Source organism: Sarcophilus harrisii, chromosome 2 (genome assembly GCF_902635505.1).
Source record: "Sarcophilus harrisii chromosome 2, mSarHar1.11, whole genome shotgun sequence".
Lineage (NCBI taxonomy): Eukaryota > Metazoa > Chordata > Mammalia > Dasyuromorphia > Dasyuridae > Sarcophilus > Sarcophilus harrisii.
In genome coordinates this window covers 215,790,949-215,810,303 of record NC_045427.1, presented here as the reverse complement: position 1 = coordinate 215,810,303, position 19,355 = coordinate 215,790,949, and the positions used below count along the sequence as shown (strand labels likewise).

At 33.1% G+C, this 19,355-nt stretch overlaps 1 protein-coding gene across 5 annotated transcripts in view; it reads right to left on the bottom strand.

Annotated features, from left to right (window-relative positions):
* The window catches only part of ASXL2 (ASXL transcriptional regulator 2), a 127,905-nt gene that overhangs the window by 47,518 nt on the left and 61,032 nt on the right, over positions 1-19,355 (bottom strand). For 4 of the 5 annotated variants that reach the window (XM_031951426.1, XM_031951424.1, XM_031951425.1 and 1 more), the window contains 2 exons: positions 12,095-12,203; positions 7,558-7,708 (listed from right to left, as the gene is read on the bottom strand). In XM_031951426.1, coding sequence (XP_031807286.1) covers positions 7,558-7,708; positions 12,095-12,203 — 260 coding nt within the window. Of the gene's footprint in view, positions 1-7,557; positions 7,709-7,874; positions 7,940-12,094; positions 12,204-19,355 lie in introns of those variants that run through there. The other variant, XM_023494594.2, reaches the window with a different exon arrangement.

Genomic DNA, 19,355 nt, shown 5'->3' with positions numbered 1-19,355 from the left:
GAGTCAATATAATAAAAATGACAATTCTACCTCAGTTAATTAATTTATTCCATGTCATACAAGTCAAACTACTAGGAATGATTAAATAGAACTAAAAAAAAAAAAAAAAACCCAGAAACAAAATTAATGTGGAAGAACAAAAAGTCAAGAATATCAAGGGAATTTACAACAACAACAAAAAAATTTAAACAAAGGTGGCCTAGTAGTTCCAGATTTCAAACTATAAAACAAAGTGCTGCCCCATAACTTGGCTAAAAAATACACTAAGTAGTTACTATATTAGTCAAATAGATTAGGTAGATGACCCAATTACGGAATCTAGTGTTTGATAAACCCAAAGATCCAAACATTTGTGGTAATAACAATACCTGAAAAAAATTTCTGGGAAAAATAGAAAGGGATTTGATAGAACAGTTCACACTATATACCAAGATAAGGTGAAAATGGAAAAATGATTTTTGACATAAAGATTAAACTACTTGCCTCCTAGAGGAAAGGTAGAAGTGAAGGAAAGAATTTAGAGGAAAAGATTTCCTATTTTTAAACATTTATTTATAAGTTTTTGACATTTACTTTTATAAAATTTTGATTTCCTTTCTTTTCCTCTCCTCTACACTCCTTACTAGGATGGCAATCAATCTGATATAGATTATGACATAATTGTCAAAGAAGAATCAGAACAAAAGGGAAAAAACCATGAGAGAGAGAAAAACAACAATAAAAAGTGAAAATAGTATGTATCAATTTACATTCAGACTTCCATTGTTCGGGATGTGGATAGCATTTTCCAGCATGTGTCTTTTTAAGAATTGTCTGAGTTCAGGGGCAGCTAGGGGGCGGAATGGATAGAGTACCAGCCCTGAAGTCAGGAAGATCTGAGTTCAAATTTGGCCTTAGACACTTAACACTTCTTAGCTGTGTGACCCTGGGCAAGTCACTTAACCCCAATTGCCTCAGCAAAAAAAAAAAAAAAAAAAAAAAAAAAAAGAATTGTCTGAGATCATTGTATTGCTGAGAAGAGCAAAGTTTATAAAAGTTGATCATCCAAACAATGTAGAACTTTTTAAAAAATTTTGTTTAAATGTTTCCATGTAATTAGAAAATATCTAACAAAATACATTTTTAAAAATTCTAAATAAATAAAAGAAAAAATCATCTATGATTCAAGGAGAAACTTAGGATCACTAAAAACAAAGTATCGGAGGCAGCAAGGTGGTGCAGTGGATAGAGCACCAGCTCAAAAGTCTGGAGGACCTGAGTTCAAACCTGTTCTCAGACACTTAACTGTCTTAGCTGTGTGACCCTGGTCAAGTCACTTATCCCTAACTGCCTCAGCAAAAATAAATAAACAAATAAATCATTCCCTAAAGTTAATACAGGACTCTGTTCTCTTCTTATTAATTTATGAACACAGTTTATTATCCATATGCATACTGGTTCAAAATCTGTACACTGATTTTGGACCACAACTAAAGATTATACTACCAACTATATAGCAAAGTCTGGTATATAAACATTCTTAATCTTTTGTTTTTGTAGTGTTGATAATGAGACCAAATGCTTAAGTAATTATGCATAAATTATATGCATAATTTACGAACCACCACACTATTCCAGGCTTCATGTAGTCAGTAAATTATTATTCACAAACTAGGACATATAGAAAACCTAACAATTTTTGAGGAATCCCTCTTCCATCATTAATCATTACTGAACAATTTAACACTCATCTCCCTATGCTTACCTCACCTGATATTAGTCTTCATAATAATTTATTTTAAAATTACAAATATAAATTATATGCCAGACAATAAGACATAGATAATAGAAAGCTGGCCTCAAAGCCAAGAAGATATAGGTTTAAGTCCTACCTCTGACCCTCAGAGGCTGTGAAACTCTCATTGTTCTGGGCAACTCTTGAATAGTACAAGTTGCAAAGAAGATGCTAACCTACACTGATAAAGCTTCCTAATTCAAGGTTCTCTTATAAGTCATGTTCCCAAGTCTTCAATTACTGTTATAAATGAAAATAATAGCAATAATTTTTAACAGCCTCACAAAAATGTCAAGTAATGTGAGATGAGAAACTCTTAAATTTCTGTATCTAGTTCATTTTATTAAAGGATATATTTGGCACCAAATCCAGATTTCAAATTCACTTCTTTTAAGTGGTAAATAAGCCTTTAGAAGAGTGATTATGTAGCCCACAGGCAGAATTCAATCTAAACTTAATTTCATTCAACTGCCTGGATAACAAGGGTTGGGCCACATGCAAATAGAGCCCAGAGTAAACCCCAAGTAGAGGGCTGTTTTAGTTATCTCTTTCACAGGGAAGATTTGAAGATAAAGTATAGTTAAAGAACTGTGAGCAGTGGTTAACCAGCTAATCTCTATTCAGACAAAAGAGTTATGTTGATAATTTGCCCTAAATACCCCCATAAAAAGGTCACAGCAAGAACATTTACTTCCATAAAGCACTGCCTCATTACTTCTTAACTTGCTATACTATGAAAATGTTTTAATATATTGCTTTAAATGTTTGTGGCAGCCCACTTTGTAGTGGCAAGAAACTAGAAATGAGTGGATGCCCATCAGTTGGAGAATGGCTAAATAAATTATGATATATGAATGTTATGGAATATTATTGTTCGGTAAGAAGCAATCAGCAGGATGATTTCAGAGACTTACATGAAGTGAAATGAACAGAGCCAGGAGAGATCATTATACATGGCAACCAGACTATACTTGCACAATGATGAAGAGAACCATCTACACCCAGAGAGAGAACAATGGGAACAGAGTGTGGAACACAACATAGCATTCTTACTTTATTTGCTTGCATTGTTTTCTTTCTTGTTTTTTCTTTTTCTTCCTTCTTGATCTGATTTTTCTTGTGCAACAAGATAACTGTATAAATATGTGTACATGTATTGGAGTTAACATATATTTCAATATATTTATCATGTATTGGACTACCTGCCAGGTAGGGGAGGAAGTGGAGGGAAGGATGGGAAAATTTGGAACAAAAGATTTTGCAAGGGTCAATGTTGGAAAAATTACCCATGCGTATGTTTTGTAAATAAAAAGCTTTAATAAAGAAAATTATAAGTATGCACACACACATACACACAAATATATATATGAAATATTGCTTGTCTTTTAAGCAACCCAAACAAGAATTTCTCACCTTTTCTAAAAATACAAAAAATCAATTGCTTTCGTTATATGTGGATCTTTGGATTTTTTGATGGATCAGGAATTCTTGAAAACTTACATTCATACATTACACTTACACTTACACACACACACACACACACACACACACCACTCTCTCACATATTTTAAGTGACTTGACCAAGTCACTTAAGCCCAAGGATTTTAAACTTCCTATCTCTGAAATGGGCATTCATCTACTGTGTCATGTGGCTGCCTAAATCACAAATGATCTCTGTAGGTCAGGAATAGGCGATATACTGAAGGCTCCCAAATCATGGGGAAAAAAGCTGGACAGATATTGTTGCAGAAATGACAAATTAGAACTTAAGAGATTTCTGTCAACAGGACCAATAATGGCTAACTAAAGTGCTAAAAAAAATCTACCTGTCCAAAGATGGACTTCTAACAAGTTACCAATTATTTTTTATCTGCCAAACCCAAGGGTCTTTTCTCAATCTTTAGTCTTCTTGACTTCTCTGTATTCTTTGATACAATGATAATTCTCTCCTCCTGGAAATTCTCTCTAGGTTTCAGGATAGTGCTCCTTCAGTTTTCCTCCTCCCTAAATGATTGCTCTTTTTCTATCTCCTCTGCCAGATTTTCTTCCAGATCACATTCTCTAACTATACGTATCCCACAGAATTCGGTTTAGGACCTTTTTCTTTTCTCCCTCTATACTACCTCACTTGATGAAATCATCAGCTCCCATGGATTTAATTACCATCTGTATGCTGATTACTCTCAAATTTACCCTGCTTACCCTGATCTCTGAAAACCTAGAAAGGGCAAGAACTGGGTTTTTTTTCCTCTTTTTTTATATCCCATGTTCTTAGAACAGTGCCTGGTACAATGTGAACACTTAATGTTTACTGGTTGATTCTGTATTTACCTTGTTGTCATTTTGTAAATTGTGTTCCTGACTCTGCTTATATTTTGCATCATTTCATGTCTTATCATATATATCTATATTTATTATATTCATCTTTTCTTTTTATAAAGCTGTAACATTCTACTATACTCATGTGCCACAATTTATTTAGCAATTTTCCAACTGGCTTCAAAGGGCAAAAAAAATGAAAAGGAAGCTTCCTCTTCTCTGCAGGAGGTGAAATATAAATGTGGAACACCGATTATATCAGACTCTTAAAGTGTTGGCTAGCTTTGCTCAGTTTTTCTCCTATATTTTTTTTAATATTTGCTCTTCTGAAAATGTTTGTTCTGAAAGAGGTAGGTTACAATGAAATATGGAAGTGAATATTTAAAAAGTTATCAATAAAATTTATTTTATTAAAAAAATTTCAATAACATGCAAGTCCTTTCAGGAATAGCTTGCACTACTCCAATGATCAAAATTATATACTTTTTAAGTCTGTAAGTGGAAAGTGAATATTTTTCACACCATTTAGCCTCCATGACAAAATATCAAGTTCTCATCTTGGTATGTAAAATATTGCACAATCTGACTCAAGCTGACTTCTCAAGATTTATGTCTGTCACAAAATGCCTTTTCATACACCAGCTTGATGTTCCTAGAATGTGGTGTTACATCTCCTTCATAGGTACCTTTCCTTTGCCTGGAATGCACTCCCTCTCCTCTGCTTTACTGTTTCTTAAAATCTCCCTTTAAGATTTAACTTTGGGGGCCTCCTGGGGAAAACCTCTTGGATTCCTCATTAGTACACTCAACTGACTCAAATTATCTTGAAATAACTTATAATGTAGATTTCTGCTATGAATTTCAAGACAGGGCAAAGAGTCTCTCTAAATAAATTATTACTTTTTCACTATAGGGTACAAATCAGATTAAGAAAATATATAAATTTTTTAAATGCCCGTAAAGTAAGTCAGCCCACCACATTCTCCTTGCTCCTCTATGAAAGGCACTTTACATTGTTATTTGAATGCCCAAAAAAAAAAAAAAAAAAAAAACTTATTTTTGACAGCTTTATTTTATGCATTTTTAAACATTCAGAAAAAGGATCTATAGCTTCAGACTGCTATGGAGTCAATGACACAAAAACGTTTAGAATCCTGGCCCTGGAGGAAACTCCTGCCAACATTAAATTATCTACATTAATTGGAAAGTCTATATAATGTCAGATGACAATACTTTTAAAACCACTTGTATCCAGATTTAGAATATATTTTTATGTTTACATCTGAATACAGATGGGTCTAAATGTTCTAGGAATTCAATTCAAGTGCTTATTTGCTATAAAGAGGCAGAGATAATCCAAATTTCAAATATGTTGTCAAATTTCTATATTCAATACATATATTAATTAAATAACTGTATAAAGTGGGTTAAATGCTGTGGATACAAAGATGGAATAAGATAAGCCCTTAAGCAGCTCTATTTCATTGGGAAATAAGAAAAATACATATAGGAAGGGCCAGAGCTCCTTGAAAGATTCAAAAAGGAAGGGATCACAATCCTATTTATAGTTCATTTCATGCCCAAGTGACAGGGAGGGATTATTGAGACAAACAGAAAAATCAATGTTACTAATAAAAAAAAAACATGGAAGTTAAAAAATAGGGCAGGTCTAAGGAGAAAAATAAGAAGTTTCATTTTCAACAAGTTAGAAATGAGATAGTAGCAAAGTATACAGACAGAAGATCTATCTTCAAAACAGGATTGGAATCTAATGCTTTAAAGTTTCCAAGTTGTATATAATGCTTTGTATACATTAACACATTTAGGCTTCATACCATCTTCTGGAGGTAGGTTGCATTATGATCTTCATTAAGGAATTAAGTGCCTTGCCCAAGATCAAGTAGTTGAAGGATTTGAAATGAGAACTTCAGGACTCCAAGCTGAGAAGGGATCTACCCTCAAAAGGCCTCTTTTTGCTGGGAATGATCAGAGCCAATTATAAAAAGATTTGGCAATCATTTACATAAAAATAATGAAACCCCAAGTGAGAAATTGAAAACTGGAAGGCAGAGGGTAAAAGAAAAAGATAAGATGACTACGATCAATATCTCAAGAGAATGCAAGAAGCAGCCAAGAGAGAAAGGAAAGGGGCAATCTGAGAAAGAGGAAGAGAAGCAGGAAAGAATGGCATTACTGAATCAAAAGGAAGAGTGCTAAATAAGTAAGGAGAGCAAGACTAAGACTGTCAATAGCAAGAAATCGCTAGCAATTCCTATTCTCAAGTTTTTGACTGCTGTTCTGCTTAACTTCATGTTTTGTACCCTTTGTTTTCCACTAAATTAATAATCGGAATAAGAAATCCTTCAGAGAAAAATATGGCTGCAAAACTTTAAAAGTGATAACTTATCTTAAAATCCTAATCGCTTAGTGCATACATGTAAAGTATAAATCACTAAAGAAATATAAACTGTTATTGTATATACTATCTTATTTGATCTTCAAAACAATGAAGCAAGTACTGGTTTTGTTCCGTTTGTGATTTGTTTTGTTTTTGCTTGAAAAAACTGAGACTCAGAGTACAAAGTAAAAGAATTAGCATTTTGACTACCCGGCTAATACTCTTTTATAACACACACCTCATTTCCTTATTCTGAGGTAAGTATTGTTACCTAACAACTTCAAATTTGAAAGGCAGCATAAAGTAGTAAAAATGGCAATCAATTTAAAGTCTGTTTTTGATCTCTCTGAAACTCATTATTTTTGCCTTTAATATCCAAAGTCAGACTTTAACTTACATTTGATGACACAGGTCCAAGTTCCAAAAAGATCTAGAAAATGCTCTCTCTATAGCAATGTTAGCCCTTTTGAAGAAATACTATTAACAGTTTACTAATTAACTGCATTCAGGCAGTTATCTTAAATATTCTAGGGGAAAAAATAAGGATAGGTCCTTTTAACGAATATTTACCAAGCACCTGCTGATGAAGAAGGATAACATAAGATGGAAATTCAACTCTAAATTAATGAAAGAGAATCACAGAAAAGTCAAATAAGAAGCATTAGGAGGTAATGTTACAAAAAAGCCTTTCGGCTCAGCCCCAAGGTAGATAAGGTATAAGGCTTAAAACAGCAGACCAAAAATCATGAGAAAAATGACTAAGACAAATGAATAAGCAGCTAACTATAGCAAAGAGAGCAAAAACAGTTCTGAAAAGTTAAAAAAAAATCAACAATGGACAGATTATGCTATAAACTGTTAATGAGCCAGGAAAATAAGGTAGATGATAATTTATCAATAACTGATAAATCAGAGAAATGTCAAAAAAGTGATAATGGTTTTGACTCTGCATTGTTCAATGACAGCAAAATGTAAAGAATGCATTTCCCTGGGTTCAGGAGACAGAGTTTTTCAACATCTACTCCAGTGCCTTCAGAAGGGCTTAGCTGAACATGGGTGGATTTACCTTTCCTCTTCCACCTGCTCTTTCTGCCCTCCTTGTTACTCCCACCATCACTACTGCTGCTGCTGTTCTCGGAACTTGGGGAATCTGATTGGCCATCGCTGCTCTCTTCAGAACCTTCTGATAACTCTTTCACGCCATCTGGAACATCTTTCTGAAAGTGAAAAGTCAATTAAGTTCAGTGACTACTGAATATTTTATTTACCATTTAAGAAAGGTGTGAGTAAAGTCCCATCTTTGCTACATTAGCCTAAGTCACTTAACCCTTTATTGCTCTATACAACTTTATGAAGATCCTAAATTGCAGAGAAAGCACTGACCTGCATTGGTAGATGGAGTTTTCTCTCCTGGAAAAGTTCTCTATATCAATGAAATCACTGGTTCTCTTATAAGATAGGAGCAACAAGGAACTTAGGTTAATTTAGAACAGCGATTTAAGTTCTCAGCCACAGCAACCAGTATAAAATTACATCTTCTGATTACTAATAATACATCTCCTAAAACATCATGTTAATCTTTTGCATTTTTTTGTTTATATATAATTACAAAACCATGATGGTACATAAAAACAGTATATCCTACTAAGAGAAAAATGGGTTTACGTTAAAAAGCAACATTATCGTTAGATACAAAGAACTGCAAGATCACAAATAAGCCTTACATCAAAAAGCTCCTTGATTTTAGGGGCCTAGCAACTTTCTTCATCTTGACTGTCAATACCCCCTCCACCAACAGAGTTCAAACCACAACTTAGCATATAGTTTATGAGGAAAAAGTTAATCTTTCTAATGACAAAATAGAGATAAGCCTTTGTAAATTTAGCTAGCTGGTCCTCAGACAACAGTATGCCGCCAGGTTCATGTTATAAAAAGCTCTAAAGCATTTAAATTAGATACAGCCAGAGTTGTGATGACATTCTATTTCTTTCCAGTAGCTGTCACCCGGAGGGAAAATATTTTAAGTGGCTACTTATTAAGATCATTTCCTGTGTATAAAATGATCTTCACTGCTTTAGTAAGGAAAAATCTATATTCCTGATTATCCTACTCTCATCTCATGACCTTGTAGTCATCTATCATAACATAACTTGATATAATCTTCACAAATCTAGCATGTATCTCTTTCATCCTTCAAAAACATGATTCATTCCCTCTACACATTCTTCTAAAAATAATTCCTTTTTAGTGCTGTTAACTCAAAGAATTGAAATAAATTATTTTTTTTCTTGACCCTCACAATTTTGAATACCAAAAATAGGTTCAATCATGTCCTAAATAAAGAAGCACAGATATGACCTTTGCCATCAAACTCTGGCCCTTTGGCACATGTGGCCTACAATCTAACTAAGTGCCATAAAATGGACAAAGTTATAAACCATGTATGGTGAAAGAAAATTCAGATTACAGCATACAATGAGATAGTTAGAAACATACCTTTCTCCTGAATTTTCAGTTGTCACCAATCTATCTACTCCAGGTAATGACTACATTAGACAGGTACAGTTTTCTTAAGAGGATCGTTAAGATAACTGTGGGAAATTTTAGAGACACATATATGGGGATTTTTTCCAGTTTTTTGGATCCCCGTTAAGGACCATACAAGTAAAAAATTATTTCCTAAGAAAGTAAACTTATGTATCTCTGGTGGAGAGAAGTAGGGGAATATAGAACACTTGTCAAGCACAACATATCATCAGAGATACAAACTCTGAGGGCATTTCCCCAAAGAAAAATAATTAGGCATTTATGCAAGTTATGTAATAGTTGTACCAGGATGAGGGGTATGAGATTGAGTAAAGCAGTCATCAAAGGGTATCTCTGAGTTTCTGGAGAATGACTACATACAAATAGTGCTTTATCATATATGGAAAAGGCCAGGTCATGTCCTATAGACATGACAAGAAACTAGAAGGAAATACTGATATGAAGTGAACAGAACCAGGAGAACACTGTATACAGTCATAGCAAGATTATGAGATGATCAAATATGAAAGACTTAGCTCTTCTCAGAAATACAGTGATCCAGGACAATTCCAAAAGACTTAGGATGGAAAACGCCATCCATATCTAGAGAGAGAATTAACTACGAAGACTGAAGGTGGACTGAAGCATAACATTTTCAACTTTTTTATTGTTTGCTTTCTCTTTCTTGTGGTTGAAGTGACTGTACACGTATTGCTTGCTATTTAAAGGAAAGGGGAGGGGTAAGAAAGGGAAGGAGACAAAAATTTGGAATTCAAAAATTTATAAAAATATAATGTAAAAACTACCTTTACATATTAATTGAAAAATACTACTGAAATTAAATTACACACACACACACACGCACACATGTAGCAAGACACAAAAAAGTACCATTAGTATTACCTAAAGTCTTTCAGTCTAAATAAAAGTAAATATGGCAAGTAAAAATAGCAAGACTTTCTTACAATGTAATCTATGAATGGCATTCTTCCGCAGGAGCAAAAGGGCTACTGAAGAAGAATGGATGATGTCACAGATATGCAAGACTTAGAAACCAACTTGGGAATGACTCTGTCCTGACGATAGCTTTGACCTCCAGGATTTTAGTTAGGTGAAGATCATAATTAAGGGTGATTGACTGCTAATGAAAGCAATTTTTAGAAAGTTGGTTAATTTTTAAGAGAGCTTTGACAAGAGTCCTGGAACTATATAGAGAGCACCTTAATATCTGATGGAAAAAGTATTGAATCGCATAATTCTTTCAAGAATAAAAAAAGCAAAGGCAGTTTGCTAATATCTGTTTTGTAGGATTAATACCTTTAATACCATTAATTTTTCCCTATACTGCCATGGAAGGCAAAGGAGAAGGGTAGAGGGCAATACAAGAGCTAAAGAGATAAATGACAGTGATTCTTTCATCTTTAGAGAAAATTTTCATTATTGGTTGCAGAATATCAAATTTTGAAAACCTTAAAAATTACTTGATTAGCAATAAATAATAAATAAATGTTATTTCTTTCTGAAGGGGTAGGAGGAAACTAATTTCATCAGGATAAGAAACTCTTGATGAGAAGCACTTTATTTTAAATTGTTTGAGTTAAAAAAAAAATTAAACTATTATCATATAATTACTAATTATGTTGTGAGATCAGGGAAATACAATGAAAATCAATTCAGTTAAGTCTTGTGGAAAGAAGGGAAGTGAAGAGAAGAGAACAGAACTGGCAAGAGTTCTGGAGTAAGAGTCTTCAAATTTTTCCTTATTTCATTTTTTCTACTTTTATGACCACCAACCTGCTTCTTAAAAATCACCTATCTTTTTTCAGCAATGAGGTTGAGGATAATGCCTTGTTTAATGTCTGGGTGATGGGAAGATAATGATAACCCCAAGTAGGAATAGGAAAAAGTTTGTTCGATATGCTGGGATATTTTTGGCTTTTTTTGAATTGAAAGTGTATATGGGATATCCTTTTTAAGGTGTCTAATGGGCATTTGGAGATCTAAATCTGGAGATGAGCACTGAGATTAATGATAATAGAATTGAGAATCATCAGCATAAAGATGATCATTGTGTACATGGGCTCTTATCAATTATGTCAAAGAATACAGAAAGGTTAAGAAAGTTGAAAATTGAGAAAAGGCCATTAGATTTGGCAAGTAAGAAAGAATTGGTAAAGTTGGAAAAAACACTTTTGGTTGATTGGTAAAGATACAAAGTTTAAATGATAAGTAGAAATCCAATAGAATATCAAGTCCTTGAAGTCAGAGTCTTACTTTGTTATTTGTATCCTAGTGATATTTAATTGTCTCAGCATAAGAAGTTGCTTAATAGATGCCCACAGATTAACAAGATCCATGCACTCAAGGGAAAACTGACATAAGAGGCTTCTCTTAGTATGCCCAAAAATCATGCAGCAGCATGAGGATTCTAGGTGGCTGGAAGGAAACTGTTGCTGCTTAAAGGACAAATGGACAGAAAAGGCCATTTATATATAGGTGTATTTAAAAAAAATTCAAAAGCCACTGTTTTCAATTATCCACTAAAGCAATATGCAATATGTTAAGGAAAAAATATAATTAATTAAGACTCATATGTATGGCTTTCTGATACTTTAATTTGCTATTTCTCCTTGGGAAACATTACTCTGGAATCTTCCCCAAAATTACAATGACACCTTACTGGTGTCAATGAGGCTATACATAAATAAATTTTATTTCCGGTATAGTTTTCAAATAAAAACTAAACTTTCATTTCCTAGTAGTAGTTCAATGCTCCAGTGAAACACTGGTTTTTAACAATTCAACTTCATGACACTGGGCAATTATGTAACCAACTTACAGCCACCAATTAACCTCCACTTACTAACAGAGAAACAGTATTGATAAGGAAGGCTAAATTTAGTGACCTCTCAAAGAAGCATCTTATATATACTTGACATCTATCAATCTGATAAAAGTATCTGAAGTCCAGTTAGCTTCTGTATGAACACTTCTACAGATGAAGAGTTTTTAACCTTTTAAAGTCCAGCTTCTCAGTAACTGCAAAAACTTCTAGAAACATTTCAACAGACAGTTACCTTTAGGGTATACACTCCCATTCTACCTGGAACCTTGTAGAAAATCCCTTCTTCCCCTCTGGAGTTGGTGTGCAGCATTGCATTTAGACATGCAAGGGGAGATGTTCCACTGAATGGAAGGGAGAAAAGGAAGAAACATAAAGATTAGATTTTATTACAAGGATATTTTCACAATTTATTTTTAGTTGGCCAATATTCATTTAAAGGAATAATCTCTTAAAATCCAATAATCTACAATCATTATTAATATAACAGATTTAGAATAGAAGTCAATTTTGATAGCTGTATGAGTACTGTATATAAAAAGGCTTTTTCCTATTTCCATAAAATTATTCTGATGCCTACATAGTATCTAAAGATAAACCTAAGCAAGATTGTTTTTTAAATATTAAGAAAAGTCCTAATTTGTTTGCAAATTTTTATTCAATACAAATAATTTTTTTAAAAATTTACAAGCACAATCACACTTCTATGGCTTTGCCTGTTGTTTTCTCTATTGCTCTATGAGCTCCTCAAGAGCAGGGACTTTTTTTTGGAATCCAAGCACTTAGCACAGTGTCTAGCACATAATAGGTATTTAATAAATGTTTATTTACTGACAAAAAGTCCCAAAAATGTTTTAGTAAAGGAAGACGGAGGTGACAGCTGAATCCAACAAGCTAAATAGTTTTCTCATTAAAACTATTAAGGCAACCATAAAACCATTTTCTCTAGCTATCAAATTTTTTGTTTAAATCTCCTCTTGAGAAAAAAATTTTTTTTTTCTGGCTCAGGCATAAAGTGTCTCCTTCCTACTCCCCAAAATTAGTGTTAAAAAACTTTTTTTTTAACAAAAGAGTGTGAACTGATGGTTGAGACAATAGCAAGAGAAAACGAAAACTACCATTTTCAAATTCTGAATATCCATACAACTGCATGAAAGATTTCCAAATTTTTACAGCATAACAAAAAGAACAAAGGATGACCTGGGTTGCAATGTTGTACTATTTTATTGAATGACCTTTAGCAAATGACAACTTTATTGGCTTTAGTTTCCTTATTAGAAAATTGAATACAATTTCTTACAAGGTCTCTTCCTATTTTAAAACCCTATAAATTCCATATCTAGGTTTTAGCAGAGAACCCTTGGCAAAAAGATCAGGTAAAACAATAACAATGAATTAAATATTAAGGACTTCAATGATGAAGGGAATATATATCTCCATTTGATTTTTACAAAACTGTAAAGTATTTTAATTATCATTCCCATTTTACTGAAAACAGAGGTTCTGAGAAGCTAAATGACTTGCAAAGATCAAGTGGTGGTACAGGTGGTACAGTGGATGGAGTGCTGGGCCTAGAATAAGGAAAACTCATCTTCCTGAATTCAAATCTGATCTCAAGACACTGGAGATGTGACCCTGGACAAGTCACCTATCTCTATTTTGCTAAGTTTCCTCATCTGTAAAATGAGCTGAAGAAGAAAATGGAAAAACAACTCCAGTATCTCTGCAAAGAAAACCTCAAACAGGATCACAGAGTCATATATAAATGAAATTACTGAACAACAATACCAAGAGTGCCTTCTATATATAGTGACTAGTTCATTAAATCAAAAGATACAAAAAAGATAATCAGATTTAGGAAGAAAATAGCAGTCAAAGAAGTCAGTAGCTAAGAAATCCTAAGATAAAAACAACAGGGCTCTACAAGGAGAGATTCTACTAACAAAGTCCAATAAGAATATTGTAAGCTGTTTTTGCAAATGTAATCAAAAGGGCTTTTAAAAGGGAGGGAAGACAGCCACCCAAAGAAGGTATAATAAAGAATTAGCAATAAAAAAACCCAAAGTTTATAGAAACATCCATCAAATAAAGGACTCAGTAGCAAAACTCAAGGCATCAAATATCCAAAGACAAATGTTTAGGCAGCAATCAAGAGAACTAGAAAAATTTAAGGAGATAAATTTCACCCATTATATAGCTGAAACTTGGTGAGATGAAAACCATGCTTTCTCAAGAAATTTAGCGAAGAGGAAAGCTACAGAACAATGCCTGATATATATATATATATATATATATATATATATATATATATATATATATATATATATATATATATATATATATATCAGGAATGGAAGATTTTTTTAAACATTCCTGAGATTTGTGTTTCCCTCTTGCCTAAGAGGGACACAAAAAGTAGACAGGGGGAGATAGGCTTGAAGGTAAAGTCAATCTGTTAGAGAAGATGAAAAAAGATGGGATCAAGGGTACATGTACAGGGTTTGATCAACTCTAATTGTCATGGAAGAGAAGGGTTATGGTTATCCCTTTCTGTGAGATAATTGGGGAATACAGTGAATGGTGCAAAATGAAGAAGAGCTCTTGGTGAATAGCCTCATTTTTTTTAGTGACATGACATCCTCAGCAGAGAAAACAGGAAGAAGCTCGAGAAGAAAAGTTTAAATAGTTGTGAAATATGGAATCTGTTATGGAATAGCAGGATTGACTTGCTGTTATGAAGGCTCAAGTGAGATTAACTAAAAAGCATATTTATATAACACTTGCATTATAATAATTGACAATAATGCTGTAGTAGCAGTATTACTCCCATTTTACATAAGAAAGTGACTCTCACATGGACACATAGCTAGTTATATCTGAGGCAAGACTGGAGGTACTGGTGACAGTGGAAGACAGATTCACTGGCATAAAAAACTGGAAATGAAAGCAGAAGGTATCTGTGGTATGAGGGAAGAAGAATATGGAATTAAAGATAATTCATAATGACATAAACCTTCAGTTACATAGCACTTTTAAAGTACTATCAGAAATGCTTCTATGCCTTGTTATAAAGTGGTTTAGAGAGAGACCAAATAGGTAAAATGAAGAGTAGAAAAAAGATGAAAGTATTAAGTCACAGAACCACCTTAGAATCAAAGGCAGAAGCAGAAAAAGGACCTCAGAGATTCTAGTACAACCCTTTGCAAACAAAACTGAGCCAAATGATGAAGATACCATTCAGAATCAAAACTTTGAAAAGACTATATATGAAGTTCCAAATTCTAGGATGTTTCCTGGTAGGAATTTATATCCATTTCTATTAGCTATATTAGATTTTTGCAGAGGTATATGATTTCAGTTTGGCCCAAAGCTTCAAACAGGGTTTGAGAACATCAAGTCTTTGTGGAAGCAGTTCTTTTTGCCCATGAAATAATGACAACTACACAAGCATTCTTATAATGAACGTTTTACTGTACCTTTTTTTTCCCTACTTCTCAGATACTTCACTGGCTATCTTCTCATTGATAATAGGTCTCTTATAATGACGTAGATTCAACTCATACAAGCTTTATTCTATATAACTGAATATGCCATCAAATCTTTCACTACCATCTTTGTTCTCTTTCCTTATTCTTATTTCCCAATGCTTGAGGTAATTTCTAGATTGAAGGTAGATTGAGGTAATTTCTAGATTGAAATTTATTGGACTATCACACAATAAAAAAAGTGCAAAGAAATACTATTCATAAATGTATATTTTATTCCACAAACTTCTCATGCAAGAGAGCTTCCCTTTAAAAAAAAAAAATCAAGATTTTAGAGAGGAATGGACAGACATGAACTAATGTGATGCTAAGTGAAGTGAGAAGAATCAAGAAAACTGTACACAGCAGCAAGGAGATTATGTGATGATGAACTGTGATGAATGTGGCTTTTAATGAGGTGATTCAGGCCAATTCCAAAAGACTTGTGAATGGAGAGAATCATCTGCATTCAGAATAAGGACTATGGGGACTGAATGTGAATCAAAATATAGTATTTTAACCTATTCTGGACTGTTTGCTGTCTAGGGGAGAGAAGCAGGGGAAGGGAGGGAGAATAATTTGGAACACATTTTGCAAGGATGAATGTTGAAAACTATTTTTGCATGTATTTTGAAAATAAATATATATTTTTACAAAGAAAAAAAAATTCTTTTGACCTAGGTTTAGGTTTAATCACATGTCATTTAGTTTTTTTGTAATGTCTGGGCTAGCTCTCCAGAAGGTCTCAGGATGGGCCTTGGTCTTTAGGTGGAAAAGTGAAGGAGGCAGGCGTTATGGGCTAGAACTCTGAACTTGAAACAAAGGATTGAAACAAGGTACTAAGTCAATGGAATTGATAGAGACAATGATTATTTACCATGGTATTTAACAGTTCTCTAATTCAATACGTATACTTGGCACTTACTATAGTTCCACAAGATTCACACCTTTAAGAGAGCATATATAAGCTAGGAGCCTTAAACCAGGATGCATTCCGGGAGATTCAGAAGACAGAGCTCAAGCTCTCAGAACCAAGACTACAGAAGACCTCCAAGAAAGCTAATAGGGCTGCAGGAAAGGAGACAAGACTTGGAAAGAGACAATAAAGGATTGGGGGTTTAATCCCTGTCTGCGCTTGTGATTACTGAATTAAAAGGAAGACTGCTCCCAGAAGCCCCCCCAAGAAACCTGCTCCCAGAGAAGATTACATTTTAAAGAGACTATTACAGGCAGGAAAGCTACCATGAGGCTAGTCAAAGATAGAATCTGGAACCTGAAGTTTTCTCTGTGTCTGTGGCTGAGCCTTCTGTGTCTGAGACTCTTAAATACCTCAATACGATTACATCACTACAACACACTGAGCATGTGCAACCATTACATCACTATATCACATTAAGCATATGTTTAGAGAATCATTATCTCACATTGAGTAGGTGCTTAACTATAAGTACCCTGCTGTCCTTGATTCAAGTACATCTTTTCAGAGTAGTGCTCTATATTTTTTCTTTTTTTTAATGTAATTTATTTTTAACTTATGAAATAACACTAGCATTTCATAGGATTAAAAAAAAGATTATATATGAAACTTCAAATCTATTATGTACAACTTGCTATTCCTTTTAAATATATGATGAAGTTATCATGTAACTTTCAAAAAAACCCAAAAAACAAAAAACAACAGCACTACAACAACAAATACTCTGAACCAGCCTATCATGATAGTGGAGATGACACACTTAAAATTCTGCTTCATATCCATCAATGTGTTGATTTTTTTTTCCCCAATCAAAAGAATATAAAAGACTTTGTTTCTTATTTGTTGTAATAATGCCAGTGTCTAGAAACACTGCCTTATAAGCTATTAGATAGATAACAATGTTTGTTGAATTGAGACTTCCATTTTCATCAATATACTCTAAACAATACAAGGTTCAAATACCATCTTCTCTAAATAGAGAGCTTTTTGGACTTAGGAATGCACATTATGCTTCAATCTTTTTTAAACTTGGCAAATGTAGGAGTTTATTTTTCTAGACTGTACATTTTTGCAAGAGTTTTGTTGTTCTTTTTCTTAAGGGGGTAAGGGAAATGAATAGATTTCTTTTTGTTTGAAAAAAAATTTAAAAATATTAAAAACATCATCATTCCCCTCTCAACCTCTTTTTCTTAAAAACAGAATTCCTGGCTTCCTTTTAAGAGTCAGTTCAAAAAGCCTCTTTCTACTGTTTCCCTCTAACATCACCTTCTATCTACTCGGTATTTATATATAATGATTTAAAGAAATTTAGTCTTACATATAGTGTTTTACAGATGAGCTTTTGAATTCTATTCCCACCTCTTAGCAAAGTACCTCATATATATAGCAAAGTCCTTAATAAATCCTTGCTAACTGGGCCACTGAGTTTCCTTTATCTCTTGGAAAGCTACTTTAACCTGAATTTTAGAGACAAATAATAAGATTTAGACCTGGACAGGATTTCATCAATTTTCAGGGCAATAATGTAATAGTAAAAATCAAGATAATTTTTTACTTTCACTTTCCTTCTCATTCCAAAGGTTTGATCTTTAACTTTATTCTTGCTATTACCTTAAATCGTTTTATTACTCTCTTTTTATCATATGTAACATGGTAATGGCCATTATTTGAATCTTTAAATTACATCTTTAAATCTTTAAATCACATCTTTTTAAGGGAATACATTAAATTAATCTGTCATTAAAAATTAAATGTATTAAAAACCTCTGCTTTCAACATTACCAAGTTATTAATATAATAAAAAACAACATTCATAGCACCTCACTTTGGATTCTTTATTTAAATTGCTATCTTCTTCATCTAAAAGCACTTAAAATTCTTGCACTTTGCTCCAGATCCCATTTCTTTTCAGTTTTTAAGTTTGCACTCTCTCATCTTCATCATTCTTTATCAAATGACTATTTCCTTATCACTTTCAAACATGCCCAAGTCTTAATTTTCTATTTAAATATCTATTTCTTCTCTCAAATTTAATTTTTAAAAATCTTCTTCTTTCTTCTTAGAGCCAAATTCCTAAGGAGAACTATGACAGACTTAGCTCTTCCCAGCAATACAGTGATCAAAGATAATCCCAATAGAGTTGGGAAAGAAATTGCCATCAACATCCAAAGGGAGAATTTTAGACACTGAAGGAGGATCAAAGCCCAGCATTTTCATCTATTTTTTGTTTGTTTTTCCTTTCTCATGGTTTTTTCCCCTTTTGGTTTGATTTTTCTTTTACAAGACAAATGTGGAAATATGTTTAAAAGGATTATACATGTATAACCTCTATCAGATTGATTGCTGTCTTGAGGAAGTCAGGGAAAGAAAAAGAACACAAAAATATTACAAAAATGAATGCTGAAAATTATCTTTAAGTATTATTTGGAAAAACAAAATATTATTGAGGAAAAAATCATAATCATAAAACATAAAATAAAATTTATAGTTATTCAATTTTAAGGCAAGCTAGAAGTAATAAAGGTGGAAAGACAAAAATGCAAAGTTAGGATTACTATTTAAACAAAACAAACTTTTAAAATCCTTCCTTCCTATTAGAGTTGTCCAAATGGGATAAGCTGCCTCATTTCTTGGAGGTTAAAAACCCTTTCCTCAATGGAGATTTAAAAACAAAGGTTGGACAGCCACTGTCATACATATTATAATGGAGATTTATTTTGGCTATGAATTAGTTCTTAATCTTTGAAGGTGGGGGGTCACAGATCCTTCATTACTTGGTAAAATCTTTACCTTCTCAAAATAATATTTTTAAATGAATAAAATAAATAGAATTATGAAGAAAATTAATTATATTCAAAACAGTTATCAAAAATATTTTATAAAACAAAACCCCCTAGTTTAGAAAGTCAACAAACTTTCAACTCTGAAAGAGATTTAAATGTGACAGGCCATAGAGAAGCAATCTGCCAAAATTTCTAAGATAGACTCTCCTTATA